The sequence below is a fragment of the Lingula anatina genome, chromosome 1 (genome assembly GCF_051362555.1).
Source record: "Lingula anatina isolate TDL-2025a chromosome 1, LinAna3.0, whole genome shotgun sequence".
Classification (NCBI taxonomy): Eukaryota; Metazoa; Brachiopoda; class Lingulata; order Lingulida; family Lingulidae; genus Lingula; species Lingula anatina.
The window spans coordinates 62,453,152-62,480,851 of NC_141767.1; the positions used below are offsets into that span (position 1 = coordinate 62,453,152).

Below are 27,700 nucleotides of genomic sequence, written 5' to 3' on the forward strand. Positions count from 1 at the left end.
CTCTTCTAAATTAGATGCAATCCGTGCCAGTTGCAGCTTTCCCATGAAGTTGTTCCGGAAGGGAATTCCGCAAGTCACGTGACAGGAACTCATGACGTCATATCTCTTATATTATTCGAGGAAGTGAATGTGCCTGGTGATCAGTAGTAACCTCCTTTCACTTTAAACATGTTGTGTTCTTATCGGTGATTGAAGAGAAAGTGATAACATTTCATTATGGATCTTGAAAAGGACTTTTTATACGAGTGGAATGAAAAGTTCCCGGATTACGAAGCGCCCAAACTGCAGTGCCTCGTGAGTCAACATGATGGCGCGAGTAGAAAACGGGTTGGGATAGACAGTGCTAAACAGAAACTTGACATCAAAGTCGAACTACAGAATAGAAAAGAACGGTTACTCGAGTTGCAACTGGAGCTTTCAAAGGAGACTTTTCTTGTGGAGTATCTAGAGCGCTCACTTGAGAAGGTCAGTAAGAACGATCTTGTAACAAGGCCCTCAGTCATGAATAAGTTCGGTGAGCATAGTGAGTCAGACTTTGGTTCGACACGCAGGCCAATTGCTGAGGTGAAGGGGAGAATTAGACGCTATCATCAGTACGAGGAAATCCATCTTCCAGATGAAGAGGATAAACCTAAGGAAGACATGAAAACCAGTGATAACAACATGGATACTGGGTTGCCTGGTGCAAGAAATTACAGTGACTCCAGCAAGTCGATTTCTTCGGTCACATCAGATTCAGCAGACAGTAGTATGGGATTCTCCCCACATGGAGATGAAACTCAAGAAGATTTTATAAAGCGCGTGAAATCTAAAAAGAAGCCCCCTGTGCCACTACCACGGAAAAGTCTTAGTTTCAAAGACTGGCGGTACCCAGGCGAGTTTGAGATCAGACCAGATGATAGCGAATTTGATACCTCGGATGAACATAATTTGTTTGACCCAGATAGTCACAGGCATGTAAGAGGAAACAGAAGTCCCCTGTCACCAGATTTAAGGTGTGATACAGACCAAAACAAGCCATTACCCTATATGTCACAGTCAATAGACAATACAGGATCCCGGACAGGTAGATTTGACTATAAAGCTGGGGCTTCACCTGTAAACAAGGATAATAGCATTGATGTTATTAAACACTTGACCTTAGGTGCAGTGGAGGCTGATATTAACATCACAAAAGAGGGAGGAACCCTTGATTTGAAGACCCATTTTACAGAGAAGAAATACCAACATCGACGAGAGAGGACGGAGAGTGAACTAAGTGAACAAAATAACTATATCCCAGATTTGCCTGGTAGAGGGACTAAGTTTGGAATGAAAGAAGAAAAGACACAATTCAGGACTCCATATGAAAACACAGACATAGATTCGATGGCAACTAGAACAAGAACACTGTCTGATGAAGGAATCTACAGTGAAGCAGTGCCAGTAAATGAAGATGGGATATCAGAAGATGAAGAGGAGGAACCTTACTATCTTAACATCACCGAGCTGCGCCAAGCCCTGCTGCGTCGGGAGAGTACAGGTTCATCAGATGAGACGAGCAGTAGTATAGCAAGTGGGGATCACCTCCTCCATACAGAAGATGTCTCAGATGGAGGGAGCAGCAGAGGGATGTCACCAACTCCAGAACATGCCGCTGGTCAGGCAAGAAACTCAGGCAAGTGCTTTCACTTACTTGTTAAAATCATAGCCTGTTTGTATTTAATTCTTTTTTTAACATTCAAATTTTGTTTATCATCCATGTATTATAAAAGTAAGTTTGTCATTTTGAAATAAAAAGGTCAGTTTGATTCGGTTACCTCTAAAAAGAAAAAAAAAAAAGCAAATTTTACAAGGAAATGAAAATGTAATATTTACTGATATTGAAATCATAACAAGTGACAAATACAAAGGAGAACAGGCCCACCAGTAATGATTTTCCCTTAATGGACACCTGAAGCTCTTCTCCAAAGCACATCCTCATAAATTTCTTCATTTCATGTGAAGGTATATAAATACAGTATACTAGTACATAATTGAGTGAATTAATAAGAACATTCTACAAATACAACAATTGTTTTTATCCCAAAGGGTCAGGTGGCATTGTTTTCATATAATTAATCACCTCAGACTGCATTTTTCTGACAAAATATATGGAGTCATTTGAAGAAGTGGAAACTCAGCTGAATAAGTGGATGTGAAAAGGTTCTTAGTTGCCCAAAAATTTTGATATGATCATTCCCATGTGTTTCCAGTGTACCAGTTCTTCAATTTCCCACTCATTCCTATTGTAAACCATTGTTTCATGTACTTATAAGTCTATTTGTAAACCAAGCACCACCTGTCTCAAGGGCAATTTGTGCAATGTCATAAAATATATCATGGCAGGGGATTTGGTGTCTACAGTGTAAGTCATTTTGAACAGCAGATTTAGAACTAAATATACTAGTAAATGTATTTTCCACTGTGTGTTAGATTGATATAGGCAGGATGCATGATGTGCTTGACTTAGTGTATTTCAACAAAAAACTCTTACTAATACGTGTATGTTAATTAGTATTGGTGTTAATCAATCAAATTCTAAATTTTATTTTCAATCAGAATGTCCTTGTGCATGATATTATTAAAGTCCAAACAGTTTTGCTAGTTCTTAATAACCATCATTCTGTCATCTTCCAAACTTGGAAATTTCCTTTAAATACTTGATTTAGACCACTTTTATCATCATTTGCTGTAAACCAAGTGACTACTAGTACTGAAATTCATGCATTCTTTGCATGAAAAGTTAATTATAGACAGGAGTATAACTGTCATTATTTCAAAGGGATATTTTAGTATATACAGCATATATTCATAGATAATAATGACTTATAACACAATAAAAACACATGAACAATCCTTTGAAGAGGATTCATGAAGCCATTTAATTTAATAGGTAGTGCCTCATAGGGTTCGTTAAATTCATTTTGTGCAAACTTTGAGTATCCAGTCATTTTATTAACGTTATAAATTGGTTTAGGTAGTCCAGGTAGAGACAGGGAAGTCTGAAGCCACAGGTCTGCATTCAGAAAACATTGTGAGAACGTAGGTAGCTCTATACAATCAAAGCCACATGCAAAATTTTTATACCACTACAGAAGAGACTCCTGATTAAGGACATTACTTTGGTATGAGTCATAACTGGAAAGTTGGCTTCAGTGCTTATAACTTTAAAGTATCTTCTCACTTAGCTTTCCACTCAAATTTGTCACCTGATTAAAACTTATTGTATCAGAAAGGGAAGTGTACAGAAGGGGTATGAATCGATGTTGCATTTTGTATTTTAATTAAATACTTTCTGAGGCTAAAGAAGTAACAGAAGAAATTTATTTATGAATTTTGTGCATGTGATAGCTACTTAAGTGGTCTTATATAATCCCCCTTTATGATATTTTTTTAAATACATAGAAAATTAATAAAAACAAAGTTGACCTCAATGGATGTTATCTGAGGTAACTCAGGAAGAGAGATTTTAGGGCCGCTTTTGAAAAACTTGGTCTGATATGAAACAGGAAGAAATCAAAGAGAAATAAACACATCTTTTATTTGGGTCATTATCCAGAAGAAATTGCTGCTATTTTATCCCAATTCTTCCAAATAAAATGCGAAAATATTCAGCTGCAAAGAGACACTAGTCATATTACAAATTACCAGATATGCATGTTTTGAAACCAAGAATAAAGTTCTGGCTGCAGTAAGAGAGTAGATATAAGGCTTCGTTCACATGGAAAGTCTATTTTCTAAAAATCTATTTTCTATTCGCGGTATCTTATGATCACGGTCTGTGCCCTGGCCCCTGAGTATCCCGCGGCGTAATTACTGGCAGCGCGAGCCAGTTACTTCCAAAGCTGTAATTAATTCTCGGCTGCCCTCGGAGTGATCATAAGATACCGCAAATAGAAAATAGATTTTTAGAAAATTGACTTTTCATGTGAACGGAGTCTAAGATTGTATAAAGATGTGAGATAAAATATACAGAGATATGAATGTTCCTAATTAATGTGCTTAATCACACAATGAAACATTTCCCTATGCACATGATATAAACTGCGGGTGTGTCACTGCAAGGGGAACTTTTGTCTAAAAGGATACATCCTTTCATAGAAAATTCCCTCTTCTACTGACACACCTGTAATCTGGACAGGATGGTCCATAGCTAGATGTCACATACCTAAAACAGGACATTAATTAATTATCAGGGATGTCCAGAAAGAATTTTCAGGCAAAAGGATATATGTGCTCTAGTTGCCTTTAGCACAAGTAACTCGGATATTTATCATGGGAATGGGATAGATAGTTTATAAACAAAACAAAATGATTGATGGTTGAATAAAATGGTGATTAAATGAAGTCTAGGCTTGATATGTTATGGTATCAGATAAAAATATCTTGATTCATAGATAGTGACTGTGTGTGGAAAGTGTATACTTCGTGGGATTTATGGTATTGTTAGACACTACACAGGGTATTTCTAACATATTCTTGGAAGGTTATAATATTTAGTGCCAGATGAAGTACATTTAAAAATAATTTAATTGTATTTTTTAGAATTAGTATTATTATAGTTTGTAGGACCTTGTAGTAAATATTGATTATCAGATGATAGATAAGGCATTTAGAATGTCCAGTTTAGTTGGGGTCATGTGCTGTCTGATTAGTGCCAAGTCATATGCTTCTAGGTTACCATAACCCTCTATATCTCTATTTTGGCTCTATGGCAAACAGGGGCTTGTGCTGTTTGATTCTGAACTTATTATTATTTCATTAGGCAAACTACCAATATATTTATATTAACTGTACATTATTATTTCAAAGTACTAGTAACCATTTGCTTTTACATTTCTTTTTCTTACATTCTTAAAGTCATTTTCTTCCATTTGCTCCATATACCCTGTGACCTGCAGCAGTAATTTGATCATTGCCCATTTTCCAACCAAATGCTTCATTTTCACACAATATGGGTTTGCACATGTTTTATATAATTAAATGCTTTTTATCTTAAAAAAAAAAGGTTTCTCCATCTTCAAGTGATCTCCATCTTCTAGTTATTGAAACTGTAAGGCCTTTGAAGAGATAGTTTTATGACCAGGCTTAAGTTGAAGGTTTCCTCTAACTCACTTTAAGTTTCAGAATCAGGATGTTTTTGCTAAATAACTGAAACTATGAAGAAAAGTGATGGACAGAGGAAAGTTACCGTCAAAACTCTTAAACTAAGAGTGCTTTAATTTGAAACAGAATTAGACATTAGATGAGAGTGAAAGTTGCCAAATCAGATGTGATAAACAGAGGATGTGCCAACATGAGTCAACCTGTGTACTCATCACACTGGAAATATCATTGTGCACGGTATTTTTATCCATAGAAAAATATATACTTTGTAGGCATTTTTCCAGTGACTTTTCCAGTTTATCAGCCTCTGTAAAATGTAAAAAAGTTCCCCTTTCTAGGAATGCTGAAAGGCATTAAAATTAATCTTCCTTATCATGCAAAATAAGTCATATTTATATTATATTTTTATGTAAATGTTCATTTTGTGGTAATTTTAAGGATCCAAAAGGGAAAATTTTGTGGTTTCTCTGACTCACTCTGCAACAACATGGTTTATTGCAGGCAAAATACTTAATACATAGACACTCTTTTGAAAAAGTTTTTAGTATGTGGTATGATCACACTGATGATATATCCAATACACATCAAATGATAGTCGAAAGAAAATGTGCTCATGGTGATATAGATTGATATAATTTTAGTGATTGATAAAAAAAAGTCACCAAAATGAATTGACAGTTTTGATTATAGCAAGAAGCAATTATAGCTTTAGTGATGTTGATAATTTTTGTGGCATAACCTTTAGTTTTTTTTTGTTTTTTTTTTTTGTAGCTGATAAAACCCTTATATCATTAGTGTGTTTCTTTTGAGACATATAAAGAGAGTTGTACCTTCAGGACATCATGGTTAAAAAAATTATAATCATGTAATAATGTCTGTATGGATGTCTGAAAAGTAAAGAAACCATTCATTTCTTTGGGATTCATTTTCTGTTTAAAGAATTCAAGACGGAAGTCTGCAGAAGGAATGAATTTATCATGTGACCAGTTAAAGATTGAAAACTAGCGGTGGCTTTCAAGTTTATGAATTTGTAATTCAATCTTGATGAAAGAATATTGTGAGAATAAGAAGGATATTTTTAGATGCTTTCAGATGTGTTCTTTGGCTATACAATGCTTTGCAATAAGTCACATGAAGCTAGTTAAAAATTATTTATAACATGATTACTACAGCCATTTTTATTGTTGACTTATTTACCAACTAGAATGCATGTCTCAGCTCCACCTAAAAACAAGGCATATATTTATATGGGTATGGTGGTGATGTAACCTACGGTCTCTTATCTTTTGTCCTTGAAGTTAAAACCAGTGTATGCATGCAAACCAGGTTAAAGATTCCTCCCTGATATGTGAATGCTACAAAAGTCATAAAAGAGAAGTACGTAGCTATAACTCTACAAGCTACCTTGTTTGTCAAGTGGTGACCTAACCCTGTCCTATATCTACATTTGTGTGTGTTTACTGCACCTGCTTGATCAGTCTACAGTAAATAGAGGTGTGATTTCACATGAAGAGTACAGATGAGATATCTGATGATATACATGTACGCATATATAGAGATCTGTGTTTTCTTGGAACCACACACGCAAGTATTATGAGGGAAAAGGATGTGACCAGAAACACCTTGGCACCTAATTAGATAGTCAAATGTAGACTTTGCACCTGGTACTGGATGAACTGGATATATTATCCAATACCTGTTCTGTTTCTCTTGATGCAAACAACCTTGGAAGTTAAATCCTGCTTGTAGAGTAAAATAAACTTAAAATGTTTTTTATCATGTAAATTTCTATTCATTGTAAGCTATGTGTTATAATTTAAGAGGGTTAAAAACACTACTTGAAAAATTATGAATACTCCCCCCCCCCCCCCACACACACACACATACACTGAAGATTATAATAAAATTAACATTATTTGCTACTTTTTGAGATTGATATACAAATGTTAGTGCTATATACTTACCTAATGTATATTGTAAAGTCTATTGAATATTTTATGTATTTTAGAATTTAAATTAAATTTAAAATAAATTTATTATTATTATTATTATTATTATTTAGTTGTCGTTCTGACAAATGATATTTGGGCAACTGACACAACACTCGATCTGTATGTTGCGTTCAAATCACAGATGTTTCTATCTATACAGTTATAAACTTTAGGCATGGCATTCCACCGTATCATATCCTAGTATATTGTGTCACACAAAGAATAGATAGAGTATCAATAGCATCAACATTTACATAATATAAACTGGTAGGTCAGGTGAAATGAGTTTTGTGTTGCATGAAGGAATTATTGTGCATATTTCTGCATGCTGTGTCATTATCCCAGGTCTTGACATAGATTTGTGTGTTTTGTATCTGGTGTACATTTAGAATCATGAGGTTTAGTTGTCAGTCTTTTTTCATTACTTTTATAACACTATAAGTGTCTCTGCTAAGGTTGAAAGGACTTACGCTATTAATGTTATTCAAGTTTGGTTTTTTATAATAATGTCTTAAGAGATTACTACAGCGGTATAGCCATTTATGAATTTCCATGTGGTCTTATGGCATGCACAGATTCCAGAATAATTACGATAACTGCTGTTTTGTTGGTAAAATGCAACTTATTATTACCTCCGCCAACATCAACATAACTCCAAAAGTTATGGACCAATTTTGATTAAATTTTCATCAGGGTAGGTCAGAAGTGGGCCAAGGAAGAGATGATTATTTTTTGGTGGTGATCCGGATCAATAATCAATCAATAGTCAAAAATTTTCTATGAGTTGTTTACAATGTATTTATTGTGAAATACATGCACACTAATTAACAATGCATCATCATTGATATCCATGCAAGTTTCCTTTTGATTGAGAGTCTCCCATATCCTACTAAACACTTATTGTGACATGTGAGGGTTTTGTATTTCTCAAAAAAAGCTTGAAAATGTGCAAATGCATGGGTGTGCATGCACGTGCGCACACACACACACACGCCACACACAATCCTCAATGTTTATGTATATTTAGAACATACTTATTACTTTGTGTATCTCATTTATATTTTCAGGACTGGACTCAGATGATGCCTGTCTGTCAGTGGACTCTGATAACTCTCCTTATGAGGTGGGCAAAAGAAGAACGGGTCACCATGTGTTAACCCACATAGCATACGGCAATAGGAAGCCATTGAAACCGTCAGGTTTTAATCATCCGCTGCCATCTACAGCATCACCTGCAGTACCTGACAAATCCCCTGTGCGACGCTCTATCTCTGATACTTTGCCGCAGTCTCCCAATGAATCATTTGCCAAAACCAACCGTCCACGGGCGTCTGTGGTAAGGCTTTGAAACAGGAAATAGTTGTCTCTCACATTTTCGGAAATCAACTCCATAAAGAGTGCATGTTTGTTATTGTTTTGGAATGTTATGTTTTTGTTGCGTCATATTTGCTGCGTTATTTTTTCCATAGTTTTTAAAACCTTTATGTGAGTTGAAAGTCTAAATTAATATCCATATCGCATAGGGTCATTCTGAGAAACAACTATTTTTTAGTTCATGGCCTAATTGCTTTTATCTCTGCTAGCATATGTTTGTTTGTGTCATTTATGTACAAAATCATGAGTAATATACATTTACTATTTATATTTTTATATTATATTGATGAGTGTTAATGTAACCATAAGCAAAAATGATGTTATAAAATATATAAACTGCTTGTTTTGCTTGGCTTGCTCCCTCCTAAGCCAGTATGGATATCACATAGAGGTTCTTAAATGTAGAGTGTGACTTGCATTTCTGGCTATTTTTCCAGCTTTTTTTCCTATGAGATGTGTTATAATGCTGCATACAGTAGACATACAAAAACAACTTTTGAAAACCTAGTAACCTAGAAAACCTGCAAGTAACAAAACACTTAGTTATATATTAAAACAAATTTGCCCTTTCGTGTACACATTTATAGAAGTGTCTAAAAAGATGTGTGCATAACCTCATTTTAATACATTCTACATAAATATTATGTTTATATTTATATTACACATAGCTCATGCCACTCAACTTGCTTTCAATTCCTGCTTATATCAGCACTTCCTCATTTCTAACTGCTTCCCGCTTGTTTTTTACTTGTAAAAGGAGACTCTCACAAGTATGTGTAAATACAAATTTACAACAACAAACAGAACCTTATTGTTTTAAGAAACTGTGAGATAAATTTCTGACCAGTTTGTTGGGCACCAGCAGTTGCTGCATACTTGAGAGATTTTCACCTGGCAAGTATCCAGGCAGACAAAGCTGGGGCTTCTGTTTTGTTCATTATCGTGGCATAACTGCTTTATATTAATTAGCTACCTGTATCACTATTAGCTATGCAGCATAGAATGCTTATCAAGCTTATCTATCCGCAACTCTTACTTCTACGGCCGTAATACCTTGGCTTTGAATTTGAAAGTAAAGACAGCTTCATAATTGAAAACTGCTCTCCCTAGGAGGTGATGGGTCATTATGATGGTGCTGTAGAGTGACTAAAAATATAGTGACAAGTTTGTAAAATGGCCAGTCCTGCATCAATACTGAAGCGAGAGTTTGAGATTTATTAGTCTGACAGAATTTTTAAGACTTTCGCTGCAAAACAGTGCATTTTTACTGTTGCAGATTTTTTAATACATTTGCTCAAATTGTAAGTTTTTTCTACACTTAATTTTGTGTTGAGAGCTGTAACATCACCCAATTAATGTAGAGAATATTTTTTCAATGAAGTTAAGAAATACAATGCCAATTAATTAAATAATATAACACTGCCCTTATAACAAAATTTGAAAAGTACAGACTTTCATGAGAGTTTTCTTCCTTATTCACTGATTTTGCCAATCTGAATTTTTTTACTTTTTAAAACAGGAAATAGAATCATAAGGCTCTAGTCATCAAGTCATTTGTGAAAAACCCAAAAATTTGAAATAACATTTTTTGGTATGAACACTGGACAGATAAATCTACATCAAGTAAATTTGGTGTTAGACAGAGGAAAACAACATTTGGCAGTTATTTTGTGAATTTAAAGAAATATACTAATGAAGTCACTGAGAATTCTATAAATACCAGGCATATTAACAAAAATAGAGGAAATATATAACTTTCTGCAATGATTTAACATTTTAATTGGAGAATTTGTTATGTTTTAGTTTGAGATAAATTCTCCAGCAGACCATGAGAAACAGAGGATCAGAAAATGGGTAGTGACAGGGATATTGGACAGTGAGACAGAGTATGTGGAATGTCTGGAAGTTCTGGTGCAGGTAAATTAACTTAATTTGAACACACCAAAGGAGATCATCATGGCTTGTGTTCTTCAGTTCTTTATTGAAAAAAAAGAAGATGTAAATGATATATGTGGACCAGTTTCACACAACTTGATGAACAGAAACAAGCTGTCCTGCTTAAGTGTGTACCACAAACAGATCTTTGGACAAATGTGGACCCAAATTTGTACATTTCACTCCTCTTAAGACAAGTTACAACCACTACCCACTCCCAAATATTTGGATCTGCCCATTTGGTACCTAAGATTCAAAATTCTATATACTGCAATATATTTTAAATAGATTTTTTTCATGTTTGTGTCTCATAAGTGAAGGGTTTGTTTTTATAATGAGCTTTTTTCTTTTCTTCTCTGCAGTATATGAAGAGCTTGACAATGGCTGCAAAATCATCCCAACCAGTTATTTCTCTAGAAGACATCAATGCCATTTTTCAAAACCTACCTGAAATACTAAAAACACATCAGGATTTTGTGAACCAACTGAAACCTGTGGTTGAAACATGGACACCAGACTCATGTGTTGGGGATATTTTTAAGGAGGCAGTAAGTTTGAGGTTTGATGGTTCATGGATTGTACTGACTTCTTGATCATTGTTTGGTCAATTAGTCATTATGTTTCAGTTGGTGAATTCTAGTTTTACATTATAAATTTGTATGTAGAATTAAAGTCAAGATCACAGTATGTTTTTGAACCCTGTTCTTGGAAGTTAAGATACCAGGTGAAAGTTAAAATTCAAGTGACAAAGTTCTCATTACACCTGTTTCTATTACACAAGTTAGAATATAAGTGGTGATAAGAAGGCATTCTGCATACTGGCCTGAGTTTCAATAATTAAGGACATAATTTCTGAATGCTCTTGTTTTTTAGGCCACTTATCTCCCCATCACTGGACATTATGTCCAGAACTACCAGAAAGCTGTCTCCACTCTGAATAGGTGCTGCCAGGAAAATGTGCAGTTTGGAGAACTGGCTAAGGTGAGGCATGAGAATATGCTTTTTTATGTACAGACACAGATGTGTCTGTACATATAGCCATCATCTGCGTCTGTCGTCGCCGTCGCCGTCGTCGCTGTCGTCGCCGTCGTCGTCGCCGTCGCCGTCGCCGTGCACTTTTACCGATAACACGATAAATGGAAAACTGTTTTTTCTTTTGGTATGAAACTTACAGAACTGATGAATATTCATAATACGCAGGTCAAGTTCGAAAATCAGCATGATCGGGTCACTTTTAGGGAATTTATGCTGTTTTTTCACTTTTTTCAGCATATATGCAGCACTGATAACACGATAAGTGGAAAACCATTTTACCTTTTGACTTGAAACTTACAAAACTGATGAATATTCATAATACGCAGGTCAAGTTCGAAAATCAGCATGATCGGGTCACTTTTAGGGAATTTATGCTGTTTTTTCACTTTTTTCAGCATATATGCAGCACCGATAACACGATAAGTGAAAAACCATTTTACCTTTTGGCTTGAAAGTTACAGAACTGATGAATATTCATAATACGCAGGTCAAGTTCGAAAATCAGCATGATCGGGTCATTTTTAGGGAATTTATGCTGGTTTTTCACTTTTTTCAGCATATATGCAACCCCGATAACACGATAAGTGGAAAACCATCGTACCTTTTGGCTTGAAACTTACAAAACTGATTAATATTCATAATACACAGGTCAAGTTCGAAAATCAGCATGATTGGGTCATTTTTAGGGAATTTATGCTGTTTTTTCACTATTTTTCAGCATATATGCAGCACCGATAACACCATAAGTGGAAAACCAATTTACCTTTTGGCTTGAAACTTGTAGAACTGATAAATATTCATAATACGCAAGTCAAGTTCGAAAATCAGCATGATTCGATTATTGTTAGGGAATTTATGCTGTTTTTTCACTTTTTTCAGCATATATGCAGCACTGATAACACAATAAGTGGAAAACTGTTTTTTCATTTGGCTTGAAACTTACAGAACTAATGAATATTCATAATACGCAGGTCAAGTTTGAAAATCAGCAAGATCGGGCAATTTTTATGGAAGTTATCCTGTTTTTTTTTTCAATTTTTTCAGCACTTTTATAACACCGATAACATGATAAGTGTAAAAATGTTTTTCCTTTCCTTGGATTGAAATTTACAGAACTGGTGAATATTTATTATACGCAGGTCAAGTTTGAAAATTGGCATGATTGGACTATTTTTACAAAAGTAATGCTGTTTTTTTCCCTTTATTCAGCATACATGCAACACTGATAACGCATTTTAAGGAAAACCAATCAGCCTTTTGTCTTGCAACTCACAGGAGTGATCAATCTGACCAGTATACAGATCAAGTTTGAAAATAAGCTTGATCAGTTAAGTTTTGATGAAGTTATTAGCCTTTTTGTATATAAGTGGTTTTTCTTCAGATTTAATTCTTAAGCATGTTAACAGTCTCATAATGGTACTAATTGGATATGTTAAAGTGTTGTTTTAACATTTTCTGCTTCTTAACAATATTGTTAGTTGATTATATAAAAATGACGGTAAACCTATTATCCTGCATTGTGTAATAAAGTATCAAAAATGGAAAGGAACTCATCATTGCAGTTCGTCAGATTCAATCATTCACTATGTTCAGAATCTCCAAATGGAGCTAATTGGACATTATAAATTGTTCTATTGATATTTTTCCTATGTCAACAATTTTCCTAGTTGATCATTTAAAAATGACAGTTAATTGATGATGGTTTTATGTAAAAAAGGTGTTGAAAATGGAAAGAAAATCATTTCAGTACAGTTATCTCTTGTTAACATTATGGCATTTTGAAAGTGTGACCCTAACTTCCATGTCCTTGGAGACCTTTCCATATCACATTTTCTGAATATCCATGATACTTTTATTTTTTTATAAAAAATTTGATGGTCATTATGCTGTTAAGTATTATGTTATATTGCATGAAAGTTAAAGAAAACCCTATTTTGGACACTGCTGCCAGGATAGAGATTAAGGGAAAACCATGTTACTTATGATAATCAACCTTACTGAAAAGAGTGAAGTGCAGCTTGTGTTGGAAAACCATCGTAATTGTTTTCTGTTTTGAAAGCAATGCAGTACAGTGCTATTTGGTGCAATAAATGTATATGGATAGTAGGCAGTTAATTCAGGGTTATAAAATAATTTGCTTAATTGATTTTCAAGTTATTTCAGGGTTATAAAATTATTTGCTTAATTAATTTTCAAGTGGGTATTAAATGAGATTACATAAACACACATTGAGATTTCATTGTAAAGTCCCATCGGTTTAGCTTTCTTAACTGTGTCACATAATTAGGAATCGATGATTATTATGCAGGTAAATGTTATTTAATATGGAAAATAAGTTTACAAAAAAAATTTGTGTAACGCTTACATTAATGCTAAAGATGAATAACAGTGCCTTATTATTCTCAAACTCAATAGGGTTATTCATATCATGTTAGTAATTGTACAGCTAGATTAAAAGTTTGAATAGCAGCTTTATTGGTATTTTTTGTTATGTTTTATTTTACATTTTCTTTTAATTTTTTTATGCTGTTTTTTCACTTTTTTCAACATATATGCAACATTAATAACACAATATAAGAAAAACAGCTTAGCCAATTGTCATTATACTCACAGGAGTGGTCAATCTTACAAAAATGCAGGTTGAGTTCGAAAATCAGTGTTATCGGGCCATTATTTTAGAAGTTGTACTGTTTTTTCAAATTTCCTCAGATTCAATTCTTAGGCATGTTAACAGTCTCATTATTGAACTAATAAGATACGTAAAAGTGTGTGTTTGATATTTCCTGCATCTTTACAACATTGTTAGTTGATTATGTAAAAATGATGGTAAACTTGTTATCATGTATTGTGTAATCAAGTGTCCAAAACGGAAATAAACTCATATCATTGCAGTTTGTCAGATTCAATCATCCACATCTGCCATGATGACCATGATGGGAAAACCGTGTTCGTTATGATTGTCAAACTTTCAAAAAAGAAACACAGGACTAAAATGCAGCCCAAGTTGGAAAAGCAGTCTAATGGGCTTCTTTTTCTGGAAGTTATTCATTTTAGTGAAATATTCATTATCTTTTTGGCATATTCATTGTGGGACTCGGAGCTCCCATGGACATGAAGCCGGATGGTAATCAAATTTTCTACATGTTCATGCTATTTATAGTCAATAATCAAAAATTGGTGATAATTATTCTATAATTGTACCACCAACGTTAGCGCTGGCGGTACACATGGTTTCGGTCCCGTCCGGATCGTTCCGCCGGCTCCGCCGGACGGCTACCGTTACCGCTTCTCCTCCTAGACGGTAAGGGCCCCCGTACCCATCTCATGGATTTAGGTCACCTATAATCTCAACTCGTTCCACGTAAAATTTGGGCTTTGTCGGTATTGGGGTCTGGGTGTGGCACTCATTACAATGCACCCTTGTCTAAAAATGGCAAAATTAAATGCTAATTATCTACCCTACGGAAGGAGTTATGGGAAAAATTTCTATAGACGGCCTTCCAAAAGTCATATTTGTAGATTTCAAATATACCCTTGGATTTGACCTTTGACCTTTACTTCAAGGTCAAATGGGTCAAAATTTTCAAAAAAATGAAATTTTTTACGAAAAATTTTTTTTTTACCCTGTTATTCAGACACTACACAGACTTAACCAATAATATTATTGGAAAGTGTTACCCTTCAGGTCATCTTTCATCTCCATGAATTTGGGGTCAATCGGTGCATTTTCACGGGAGTAGCGGCCATAAGATACCGAAACTGAAAACTGTCTCTAATTCGGGAACCGTTAATGCTAGAGACCCATTCTTTTTTGCATTTTGTAGAGCATGTAAAGCCCAACACTGGAGGTGGTCTCCGTTTTTTTGTATTCCATACGGTTTTCGAGTTACGCTGTATCAAAAAGTACATATTGGTGTTAAAAGCAAAATGTGCAGTACGGTAATGGATAATAAATTTTGAACTCTGGAAAAATAAAACATAAGGCTTGGCAAAGCAGACAACTTGTGTTCAAAAATGACATTATTTCATCAAATTTGAACTTCTGAAACTTCAGAGCACCTCCTATTTCAAGAATTTTGACCAAAATGACTTTTTCTTTATTTTAATTAATTTTTTCTGTACGAAATTTAAGGCACATTATGGTAACTCCAAAATTATAACATTTAGTCCCTTATATCTCCAAAACTGGCAGAGATAGGTCCATAGTTACTATTGAAGTTGAATAGGAAGTCATATACTGGCAATCTTACTGTGACCTTGAAATTGACCTTTGACCTACTTTCCACCATGAACTGAACTTTGCAAATTTTGCTTCCCTTTTATCTCCAAAACTGGCTGAGATAGGTCCATAGTTACTATTGAACTTGAATAGGAAGTCATATACTGGCAATCTAAATGTGACCTTAAAATTGACCTTTGACCTACTTTTCACCATGAATTGAACTTTGCAAATTTTGCTTCCCTTTTATCTCCAAAACTGGCTGAGATAGGTCCATAGTTAGTATTGAACTTGAATAGAAAGTCATATACTGGCAACCTAAATGTGACCTTGAAATTGACCTTTGACCTACTTTTCACCATGAATTGAACTTTGCAAATTTTGCTTTCCTTTTATCTCCAAAACTGGCTGAGATAGGTCCGTAGTTACTATTGAACTTGAATAGGAAGTCATATACTGGCAATCTAAGTGTGACCTTGAAATTGACCTTTGACCTACTTTTTATCATGAAGTGAACTCTGCTAATTTCTTTCTCTTTTAACTTCAAACTTGACAGAGATAGGTCCATAGTTACTCTTGAACTTGAATAGGAAGTCATATACTGGCAATTTACTGTGACCTTGAAATTGACCCTTGACCTATCTTACAAAGAACTTAAATTTGATTGTACCATATATATTTTTTGCAATAGTTTAAAAATTCTTGTTGATTGCATTTTTACAGCTTGTCAAGCACAAAACTGGTGGCTGTGTCCCTTATTTTGTGTATGTGGGGGTCTATACGAATGCGCTTGCTCCAGCTGGTGGTACAATATTCGGAGGCGGTATCGCCTCTCTGATCCTCTAGTTTATTATGTAATGTTACATCAAAATTGACAATAATCTTTTTGCACTGCTACTGCAAACATTATGAAAAGAAAACTGTGTTATTTATTATTATATTTAACTTAAGAATATGATTTTTAGGATTGGCATGCAGTTCAAATTAGAAAGCCAGGTCAATTGGGTTATCATTTATTATTGAATTTAATGCAATTTTGTGTGAAATTTCATTTTTCTCATTCTGGCACTTTCTAAGTATAAACTTGAACTCTGATGGGCCTGAAGCCTTATGCTTTTACTCTCATCGGTGTTACCTGTTGTGCAAAATTAAAATTTGATATTGACTGTGCAGTTAAACATAATGTATTATTGCATCAGAAGTGGTAGTCTCCTATTTTGTGCATTATTGTTTTGTGCTCTTCTTAAGTTGTGACTTATGGGCCTGAAAGACCTTTGAGAGGGTCAGTCTATAAATTTCCCTTGGGTATCACTTCGCTAATTTCAGTTATAAAGTAATTTGCCTAATTGATAGGCTACATAAAGCACACTTGTGATTTGAGATTACATAAAGCACACTTGTTGATATTTCCCTGTAAACTCCCATAGGTTAAGCTCTCTGCTAGATTAATAATAAGGAAGCAGTGATAATTATGCAGGTAAATTTTGTTTAATATTGCAAATAAGTATATATATATATATATATCAAACTGAAAGATTAAAAGTTTGAATAGCAGCTTCATTGGAATTATATTTACCTCTGCCAAGGAGGTTATATTTTCACCCCTGTTTGTCATCAACATAACTCAAAAAGTTATGGACCGATTTTGCTGAAATTTTCAGGAACTGTCAGAAGTGGGCCAAAGAGGACAAAAATCAATAATAATCAACAATTGCTACCTTGGCAGAGGTCTGCACTCTCGGAGTGCTTTTCTAGTTTTGTTGTTTTCCTTTATAATTTTTTCTCAAACACTTGCATTTGTGACTTTAAACTCTCATCCGCCTGAGACTCTGACATTTCTGTTTTTCCACATAAGCAGTTGTATTGTTTTTTATGTCTTTAAACATTATGTTACTTATGTAATATTATTTTATGCACTGTCATCATTTTTCAAATATTGAGACTTACATCATGTGAATTTGAACTCTCATGGTCCTGAAACTGTAATCTTATTGAAAGGGTAGATTGAGACCATCTTCTGGGACTTCCGGAAGACAGTCAGGTTATTAAGTTTATATTGCCTGGTATCTATTTTTTCTTCTGTTGGAAGACCATCAAAATGGAGGATGGATCAAAATAGATACTTTGGAATACTGTCAGAAAATATCTCTGGGTCCGCTCATGTTATTGACCATTTTACCTGTTGTGCATGATTAAAATTCAGTGTTGACTGACAGTGCTATTATAAGCATTATTTATTATTGCATCAAAATTGACAAAATGACCTATTTTGCATCTTTATTTTCTGTTTTTTGTCTGTACATTTGACAGCTTTGCTGCCTTGTTTATAGTTAACAAGAAGTTTGGAGATTAATTGATGAAAGGTACTTTTTTCTAGATACAAATTTTACAGTTTATTGCTTCCTTTTTGTATGAAGTAATCATTTTATGTAAACTATTTGCATTGATCAGGAATATGCAATCCTGTGTGATTAGACACTATTTTCAAATCTACTTTATCTGATACTATTTTTCCAGCTAATTAAAACTAAACAACAGAAAGAAAAAGTATCCCTTGGAGACTTGCTATTCAAACCAGTGAATAGACTCCAGAGAAACACACTGGTGCTACATGTATGTATATTTATATATATGCAGGCTACTCTGCATCCTAGCAGCATGCTGACATACTAATATCACTATTTATGAGGTAGAATGGTGACAATATAAACAAAGCCTTGACTGATGAAAATCAATTAAGTGTTTAAGTGATGTCTCCATGTCTGGATGCTTTGGTAGATAAATGGATTTATGGGTGTATTGTACATTATGATATGATTTTAGATAACATGTTTATCTCTTAACAAATAATGTATATTTCACAAAGTGTTAATAGAAACATTTGTAGTGTAAGAAGATATTTTATATCTGTGATTTTTTACCAGGACCTAATCCACTGTACGCCGCCTTCCCATTCTGATTTGATGATCCTACAGAAAGCTTTGAAGCTTACACAATATTTCTTGGAAAATGAGGACCCCATGGAGAATGAAAAAGATAAGATGGAGAACCAGAGATTCCTGGTGAAAAATGGGCTTGTTGTGGAAAAAGTTCACAATGACAGAAAAATGAGACATCTAATGCTGTTTAATGATGTTCTTGTGTGTGCCAAACAGAAGCTCGGAGCCAGGTAAGTTAGTCATATATATAAGATCATGTTGTATTGTTCAGCAAAAAAGTAACCTCTGAATAGGAGACATTGTAACACCATAAGTATTCCAATAGAACCTAGGTTCATTTAGTCAGTTGCCATGTTATTATTTGATATAAAGGTCAATATACAACGAGTCTAAATTCTTTTGAAATTAATGCATGGCAAATAAAATTATTTAGCACAAGTATTTGCATTTTTCTTTTGATAAAAGAATTGGAATGAACTGTAAAGAAAAGAGAACAAAATTTTAAAATGATAAATTTCCAAAGCTGATAGAAGGTCTTGTACATTTCAGGAGTCGTTATCACTTTGAGCCAAAGTGGTTTATCCCTCTATCTGAGCTCAAACTAGCAATGAAGATGGATGAAGGTAAGATAAATTAGTACTGCTTAATAAAAATCATGGGAGGGTTAACTGTTTAAAAGTATTCTGTGCTAAAGATACAAACAAGAATTTAATAACAGATAAGAAATATTTCTATATTCAAATAAAATAACCATTTAGAAAGTGTTTTGTTTTTTAGCCAAGAAATTGTTTAATTAATTTCTTAATTTTGTTTAATTACATTTTAGCTGAAAAGCAATCACATGACAACAAATCTGTGGAAATGATGAAAGACAAAGTCAAAGGCCTGAAGAAAGATCTCAGGAAGGAAATTAAAAGGGGTTCTTTAGAGAAAGATGTGAGTTATGGTTTCCTTATTACTGGAATGTCCCTGTGTAAGGACTGTGGCCCATATGTGGCCCACATAATATGGATGTAATAAAATAATAAAATCGTGGTACCAAAATTGAATTTAGCCTGACCTAAATATGTAGAAATATTGTCTTTCAGTCATCAGTAGAAGTGTGTGACCCATGACTGATTAAAGCTTTGATTACTTTTATTTATTCAAATTGTATTATATATGTTTTGCCTTTGTTGTGTTAGTTAAAGATAATGCCTCAAGTGCTTTGTTCACCTTGGTGCCTGTAGACTTAATACTCAGTGTGACATGAAGTAAATGTAATTAAATTTGGAATAAGTGGATATGATATTTGTCAGGCAATAAAGAGGCAATCAAAAGGTGATAAGAGCAGCATGTAACTGCTGTAAAAATCTCCTAAGTCATCTGACTTATTTGCACAATACAAACCAGGTTGCAGTTTCCTTTGATATGCTGAATTGACTTTGTTTTTGTTCCTCTTCAATGGAAGAATAAGAATTCTTTATGGAAAAAAATTTCAGAGTTTAGTTAAATGTTAAGTCTTCCTGATAACTAAAATTGCTGAAACTTGGGGTCAGGCATAACTTGGTACACAACCAAAAAAAAAGGCCTACATAAATGAAACAAAGTGATTGTAATAAGGTAAAAGGAAAACTTCATGACATATAATTTCCCCTGTCTTTCTCAATATTCCATGAAAAAGAAATAAATGTACAGTGTCTACATTATGAAAAAATATTTAGGGATAGAAATTACCAAAGTGACATGAAAGCAAAACGTGTTGCAGAGGGGAAAATAATGGCTAAAGAATGTATGTTTAATAACATGAAAGCAAAAATGTGTCACAGAGGGGAAAATAATGGCTAAAGAATGTATGTTTAATAACAATTGATTTGTTAATGACAATTGATTTGTTTTTTTCAGGCACAAAGAAGTTGGTCTTTCAGAGGAAATATAAGACAAGTCGAGAAACTCAAGAAAAAGCTTGCCGAGCAGGTAAGAATTGTGGCAAAATAATTCAGAAGAGACTGCAGTGTTTTAAATTCACAAATATTTTCTATATATTTGTTGATTATATTTTTTGCCTTAAGATGAACCGTTACATAAATTTTAAACTATGTTCTCAGATTAAAAAGACTACTAAAGTAAAAGCACCTAAGTTCAGTCAGATTTTTGGCATTTTCCTAGGAAGCTGCCTTGGTCCTTGCGGCACCCACATTACCATTGTGTCTCCAGCACAAGAAAAAGACCTACACATTCCTAATGTCTTCTGATTATGAGAGGGATGAATGGAAGGAAGCCATTCTGTGCCATAAAGCCAAAGCAGGTAATGAGCCATTCTGGTTAATCTACCAGTATACCAGAGGTATTGCTCAGTAACTAGTAGTAAATGAGATTCATACCTTGTGTACAAATTACATTTTATCATCTTAAAATTTCAGATCCAGCTAGAAATATGCTATTCTGATAAAATGCCCTTGGAACATTGGCCTTTTAAGGGAAAAACTTTTTTCACAAAATAATTAACGGTTTGGTGAAAATCAATCTGTCGTTTCCCATTTTCTCCAGAAAAATTATCACCCATAGCATTGGACAAAAATTCATTAGGAATTTCTTAAAAATTACTTACTTAAAAATTTCTTTTAGTCTGCTGTCCCAAGGAACAGTAGCTAGAACTGTGAATTACTTACTTTTATGTATTTTAGGTATTGTGACATTAGACCTTAGTGAAAACAACATACAGGCTTTGTTAGAATCAACAAGACAGGTAAGAAGTAGCAGTTAAGGTGTTACGTTTTATGATTTAATTAAAAACTCATGCCAACCTTTTTATGTCAAAATTTTCAGATGGTTTTTCCTGTAATAAGAAAAAATAGCTCTAATTAAAAATATTTTCTAGGTTTTGATAGTTTATTATCAATACCCATACAATCTCTAAGACCTTTTAGTTCCTCCAGGTGCATAGATTTCCTTATCAAATTAATGGCATTTAAAACTATTTCAGATTTGTAATGTCATTATTTTTCTTGCATTGCAGCTTCCCAAGTTGAATAATGCAAGTCAGGCTATGTTGCAAGAAGGTATGTTTCTGTATCTTCAATTTTTTGTTTTTTATAGTTATGATTAACCTCAGTGAACATGAGAAACTTGTATAAAATAATCAAGTCCATATAAATAGTTTCATTTTGTTTGTTTTGAATTCTTTCTTCAGATATGGAAGATGAAGTCATAAGTGGAAGCCTGACAGTAACAATTCACAGGCTTCAGGGACTACATGGGCTAAGTGGTAGGTGTACAATGGTTCTTGTATTAAACTGGAATTCAACAAACAGTTATTGTATTAAAATGCAAATTTATCACTGATGCTTGATTCCAGGCACAGGTATGATTTCATGCCTGCTTTGGCTCCTACTTGGAACAAAGCATTCTATTTTTTATGTCTTTACAAAAAATCTTGACTGGAGTTCATATTTAGGTTAAATATAAATTGTGTTGTATGAATGGTGCAATGCAATCCGTCATTCCATTTTGATTTATTTAAGTTTCATTTGAGACAGGTTATATGATTTTGAAAATGCACATGTCAGTCCTGCTATTACTCTGTTAAAATAAAGTTAATTTTGCCATTTCAGACACATTCTGTTCAATGGAGGTCGATACTTTTGGCCACTTTTATCCCATCGCTAAAACTAACACTTGCAACAGCTCCATGGAGCCTGAGTGGAATCAGGTAAGTTTTTATTTTAAAATTGCTGTTCTAAACTATGTACACAAATTTTACAAACATGTCACATTTGTTGACTTTTGCCGAAATTCTGAACTGCATTTCTAGAAAGATATAAATTATTTATGATAATTACTAAGATCGCATTCACAATGAGTTGAGCCAAGCTTTACAAATCCTGGGGACTAAATATGGCGATCGTACATTAAAGAAAAACCGCCTAATCTTTTAACAGTCTCTCCGCCTCTAACACGCCTCCCCACATGTCGTCCCTGCGGGGGGACAGTCATTAAATCTCGGCTCCATTGGGACAACACATGGGGAGGCGTGTGAGAGGCAGAGAGACTATTAAAAGATTAGGCGGTTTTTCTTTCATGTACGTCTGCCATATTTAGTCCCCAGGATTTGTAAAGCCTGGCTCAACTCGTTGTGAATGCGATTTAAGTTTTTTCCTAACTTGAGTGGATTATCACGTGACACATGTATATTTTTCCACACTTATTGTTGACCTTTGTGGGTCAATGTCTGAACTAGAAATATCATCTTAGAAAGTTGTTTTCCAGACATTTGAGATAGATTTGGAGGGCTCTCACACATTGCGAATCATGTGCTACAGACAGGTAGATCAAGAGGATGAGCTACTGGGCAAGAGTGCATTGGAAGTAAGTGGACATATCTTTTCATTTTGTGTATGAAGGATACTGTAAGCATTTGCAAAAACTCCTTATTAACTTCCTTACATACATTCTTTTGGATAAAAGACAAATCTTCAGTGTCCAGTAAGTAAATTGATAAGCATTTACACTCGTGTCATCTTAGGGGTGACATAATAATTGGGATTAGTTCAGATTTTATCGTTGATAAAGCAAAATTAGGCCTGTTTAATGAAAGTCTGTAATAAGGGGTTCATAACTCCATAACAAAAACATTTAAACAAAAAGGGTGGCACAGGATTGAATCCCATACACTTGTTGTCAACCAATTTCCATGATAAAATTTTGTTCAGGGATGAAGTTACACTCCATACCGATTGCTATCTCACCTCAAAATAGAAAAAAAATTGCCTACTCTTATTCAGAGCAACAAGAAATATAAACTCCAATATCTTATATTAGGATTTTTTTATTGTTTTAAATCAGCACAAAGGTAGATGCCTTATTGAATAATTAGATGCAGGAAAAACCTCATACTGGTATCTGGTTGATAATAGATTCTTACAGTTCCTGTAAAACTTTATCAGATGTGTGTGCGCTTATACACACATAACAGTTAATCACATATGATTATTGCTGGATTTTATTCAGTGAATTAACAGTAAGATGATTGTTTGTTAGATTGAATAATGTATCGAGTATCACTTATGGTTTTTCTATTTGACATATATTGCATTCTGACAAACTATTACAACCATGTATTCCACCAAACTGTTTTTTTTTTTTTTTTTTTTTTTTTTTTTTTTTTTTTTTTTTTTTGTAGAGATATGTCTGTATAAGCATAAATTAAAGATGTTTTATCTTTTCAGCTAAGCAAGGACTGGTTGATAAGAGGAGACTTTAAAGAGAAGACAATCTCCATAAACTCAACCAATGAACTGTCTTTAACTGTCTCTATTCGCTACACTTCGCCACAACACACCATCAAGAGAAGGGTGTCCAGAATCAAAACAGGGCTGTTTGGAGTAAGAATTAGTGATACCTGCAAGTGAGTACACATTCCTTTACTGGATCTTCTTTTTGATGAGCTTTTAACTTTGCTATTAACCAAATACAACTGCTTTACACGTTTTTAGTACAATCATTGAAGATAAACATAAATATTAACTGACCAAACTTGTCTTCTATCAGGTGCCAATTTGGAGAGCACACTGTTGCAATGTCCCTATTGCAGTGTATGCCAAATAGTCTTAACTAAGATGTTTTCAGTGTGCAGTGATTCTATAAATGTGGAATTGCCTATTTCAGCTTGGCATATAAATGTAGCAAATACATACATACTTTTTTATCTAAATTGCAGAAGGGAAAAGAGGCCTTTACCACTAATAGTAGAAGCATGCTGTAGAGAAATAGAGAGAAGAGGTAAAGAATTGTGTTTGTTTTAACTTTAAAGAATCATTTTATTTTTGCAAATCACCAATGCCTGTAGGTATCCTGCTTTTTGTATTAAAATCCATTCTTTAAGTTAACAGTAAAACTCCTTGAGTTCAACTGAATGAATTTTATCCTCATCATTGAAGTGTAAATCTGTTTCAGTTACTATTTTGTTTTTGAAAAATAACTGACTTTCACCAAATTAGAATTGAATTGAGATGAATATTGTAGGAATTGTAGTTTTATTAAAGTGAATGTAAATCTTCATATTTGCAGGGTTAACGTGTCTTATGTTAATGCTAAACTGATATCCTGTTTGTTCTAGGTCTTGATGAGATGGGAATTTACCGAGTATCTGCCTCAACTGCCGATGTCCAGACACTTAAAAAGGCGTTTGAAAGAAGTAAGTTTCAGTTTTCATCAGCGGCAATGCTTATAGTTGTAAAAATTGTATGTTTCTGAATATAACGTGCCCTGAAAATTCCAACTTACTATGTCATTTTTCCACACCAGCTTGTGTTGCATTACTGTTTAGTTTGTGCATCTTTTTGAATTGTGTGACTGTATATATTCAGCCATAGTATGAGAGTAAATAGGTTTTATTATCTCAGTGATATCTGGTTTCAGATAGCAAAGCTGGCAGTCAGTTGGTCAGTGAACTTGACATCCACGCAGTATCAGGTGTGCTCAAATTATACTTCCGTGAGCTGCCTGAAGCTGTGTTCACTGATCGCCTTTATCCAAGTTTTGTTGAGGGACTGGGTAAGTTGCTAAAAGATGTTGCCTGCATGTCATGAAACTTGCATTTGTTTTTCTTTTTGTCAAATTTACAGTTTTTTTAATATTTAAATATGATAAGTTTTCATATTTGCTTTCAAAGATTTTTTATTGTTATTCTGCAAAATGGCATTTACAAGGTTTTGCCGCGATGTATACATTGTTACTTTGTATTATTTTAAAATTTGGTATTAAAAACGTTCATTTTAATTGTTTAACAACTAAATGTAGGAATGATATTAATTCATCTCTCTTCAGATTTAACTGACCCAGATGGAAAGCAGAAGTGTATGTTGGGACTACTGGCTTCCCTGCCAGAGTCTAACCTCAATACTATCCTCTTCCTCGTTAAACACCTGATTACGTAAGTATCTATATTTTTTCTCATATTTGATCAGACATAATTTTTTACCCCATTGCCTGTTCTTAATACAATACTTTTACATGAGATTTTAAAACTCATATTTGAATTGATACCAATTTTCAACTCTTCTGCTATAAACCACCTCAAATAAACCATTTGTTTTTTTCCATCTTTTTGGTACTTTGGTAGGATTTATTGTGCAGGTTATATTATGGCATACATATAATTGATTTGTAAATATTTGTTTTAGTGTGAGCAAGAAAGATGAAGTGAACAAGATGACAATTCATAACCTAGCCACTGTGTTTGGTCCAACATTGTTACGACCAGCTGTGAGGGATTCTACAATGTCACCTCTAGAGCTTCTTTCAATGGAGACCAAAGATGCCATGTTGCAGACTGGAATTTTGTTGTATTTCCTCAAATTAGCTCAGAGTGGAGTTGATCTATCAGTCAAGCCTTCCTTTGAGACAAGTTTTTAACTGACTTAATTCAAAACCTTCTTTATTTTTAAAATTTTGATATTTGGGAAATTAAACAATTGGAATTTTTTGTGAGCTGAGATTGTCTTTGTTGATTAACTTTTTTTGCATTATTTTTGAAGTAAATAAGGAAAATCAAGAAAATATTTATGGTCTGTAATCATTCAAGTATGAAATATGCCATTATATATTTTGCTATCACAATGTTTAACAGTACAGTGATTCTTTATCAGAAGTAAGATATTCTTTATTTTAAATTGATCAGCTGAGGTTTTTCTTTGTGCTATTAGGCCATCTTTGCCTGTACTGTCTTCCAGTAAGCATGCATTGATACTTGGCTCTGTTTTATGGTGCTTTGATAACAGTTTAAGTATTATCATTAAAATGACTAATATGCAACATGTACAGCTGCTTCATATTATTTTGTATATATTTAATATGTGATATATGTATATATATGTTATATTTATGAAAGCAGGAAGTATGCTGTACAGTGGCTGACCAGGCTGTATAACTGTAGCAGAACAGTTTGTTTTCCTGATAATTTAGAGAAAACTGTTTTCAGTGGCATGTTTTATATATTTTGTACCCTCTCGATTCAGTGACATCCTGAATACAACTGAAAAAAAAAATTAGTCAGTGTTTAAAATGGCCTCGTAATAACAATTTTCCAAATGAAATAAATTGAGAATATATTCTGAAATGAAGGAACATTAACAGATATGGTTTATTTTCTGTAAATTTATTTAAGAGATTGTACTTTTTTTCTTTTAAGAGGAGGCGTTGAATGGAGTTATATATTTATTTGAAAAATGTTCCACAACAGTGTTTGGAATGAAAGATACTCGATTAGTTTATCATACAAGCACCTGCATTCAGGAACGGCTCACTGTGAGCAAACTGACTGTAGTAACTGTTCACTATGCAGACTCTCCGAGTAAGCAGGGAAGATTCACCTCTCTAGAAATGAGTAAATACCATTTACCATTCAAATACCTGACATTAGTTTGTACTTGCACTGATGGTCTCAATTTAACAGTAAGTGCCACATGCCAGCTGGATACTATGTTGAAATTCAGTCATGTATTAAATAATTCATAAATTTTATCAAGTATGCAATGATTGGATTTCAATTTAGTGTCCATTTGGCTATTGGACATAAAAACACAGACCTTACACAACTGGATCAGCAATCTGATTGGCTGGTTGGCTGTCTAGTTACGAGTCCACTTAAAGAAGTTAACTGCAAGTATGAGCTGCAGGCTTGGCTATCAAATATAATATTATTACCTGGCCAGGCAGTAAAACAAAGATTTACAATTATTAAGTGTAATTTTTTTTCTCTAGAGATTTTGGCCATTAGGTATGTTTGTTTATTCTGGAAAGCTAAGTAGGCAATTCATTTACCTCTTGTAAAGATCATTACAATACAAAATTTGAACATTATTTAATGATACTATGTAATTTTCATGTTAATTCAAAGTGATAAAGTTTTATGCAAGGTTTACAGAACTGACATACAATAGGCACTGCAGGAACAGGCAAATGTATGTAGTGGTGTTGGCACATCAACAGGTTATTTGACCAATAAACAATATAGCTGCCTGCACATTTCATGCTTAAATATTTTCTTCCCTTAATTAGCAGATTTAAATTTTGCAAGTTGTTGCTATGTGCAAAAGTTT

The 27,700-nt window shown here is 33.9% G+C and overlaps 1 protein-coding gene across 2 annotated transcripts; it reads left to right on the plus strand.

Moving 5' to 3' along the window:
• The first annotated feature begins 91 nt into the window (after window positions 1-91).
• On the plus strand, window positions 92-27,624 carry LOC106170917 (active breakpoint cluster region-related protein). 2 transcript variants are annotated; one of them, XM_087009755.1, is made up of 22 exons: window positions 92-1,657; window positions 8,186-8,454; window positions 10,296-10,409; window positions 10,790-10,975; window positions 11,301-11,408; window positions 18,199-18,294; window positions 18,606-18,850; window positions 19,170-19,243; window positions 19,447-19,556; window positions 20,505-20,576; window positions 20,769-20,907; window positions 21,287-21,348; window positions 21,619-21,661; window positions 21,793-21,867; window positions 22,214-22,311; window positions 22,869-22,967; window positions 23,828-24,006; window positions 24,319-24,380; window positions 24,718-24,795; window positions 25,020-25,154; window positions 25,428-25,533; window positions 25,784-27,624. In XM_087009755.1, exons 1-22 carry the CDS (start codon window positions 217-219, stop codon window positions 26,013-26,015), a joined length of 4,023 nt encoding a protein of 1,340 aa, XP_086865881.1. In that variant the 5' UTR covers window positions 92-216; the 3' UTR covers window positions 26,016-27,624. The 2 variants fall into 2 exon arrangements, with proteins under 2 accessions (XP_086865881.1, XP_086865886.1); XM_087009760.1 differs by having other exon boundaries at window positions 8,186-8,241.
• The last annotated feature ends 76 nt before the right edge of the window (window positions 27,625-27,700 follow it).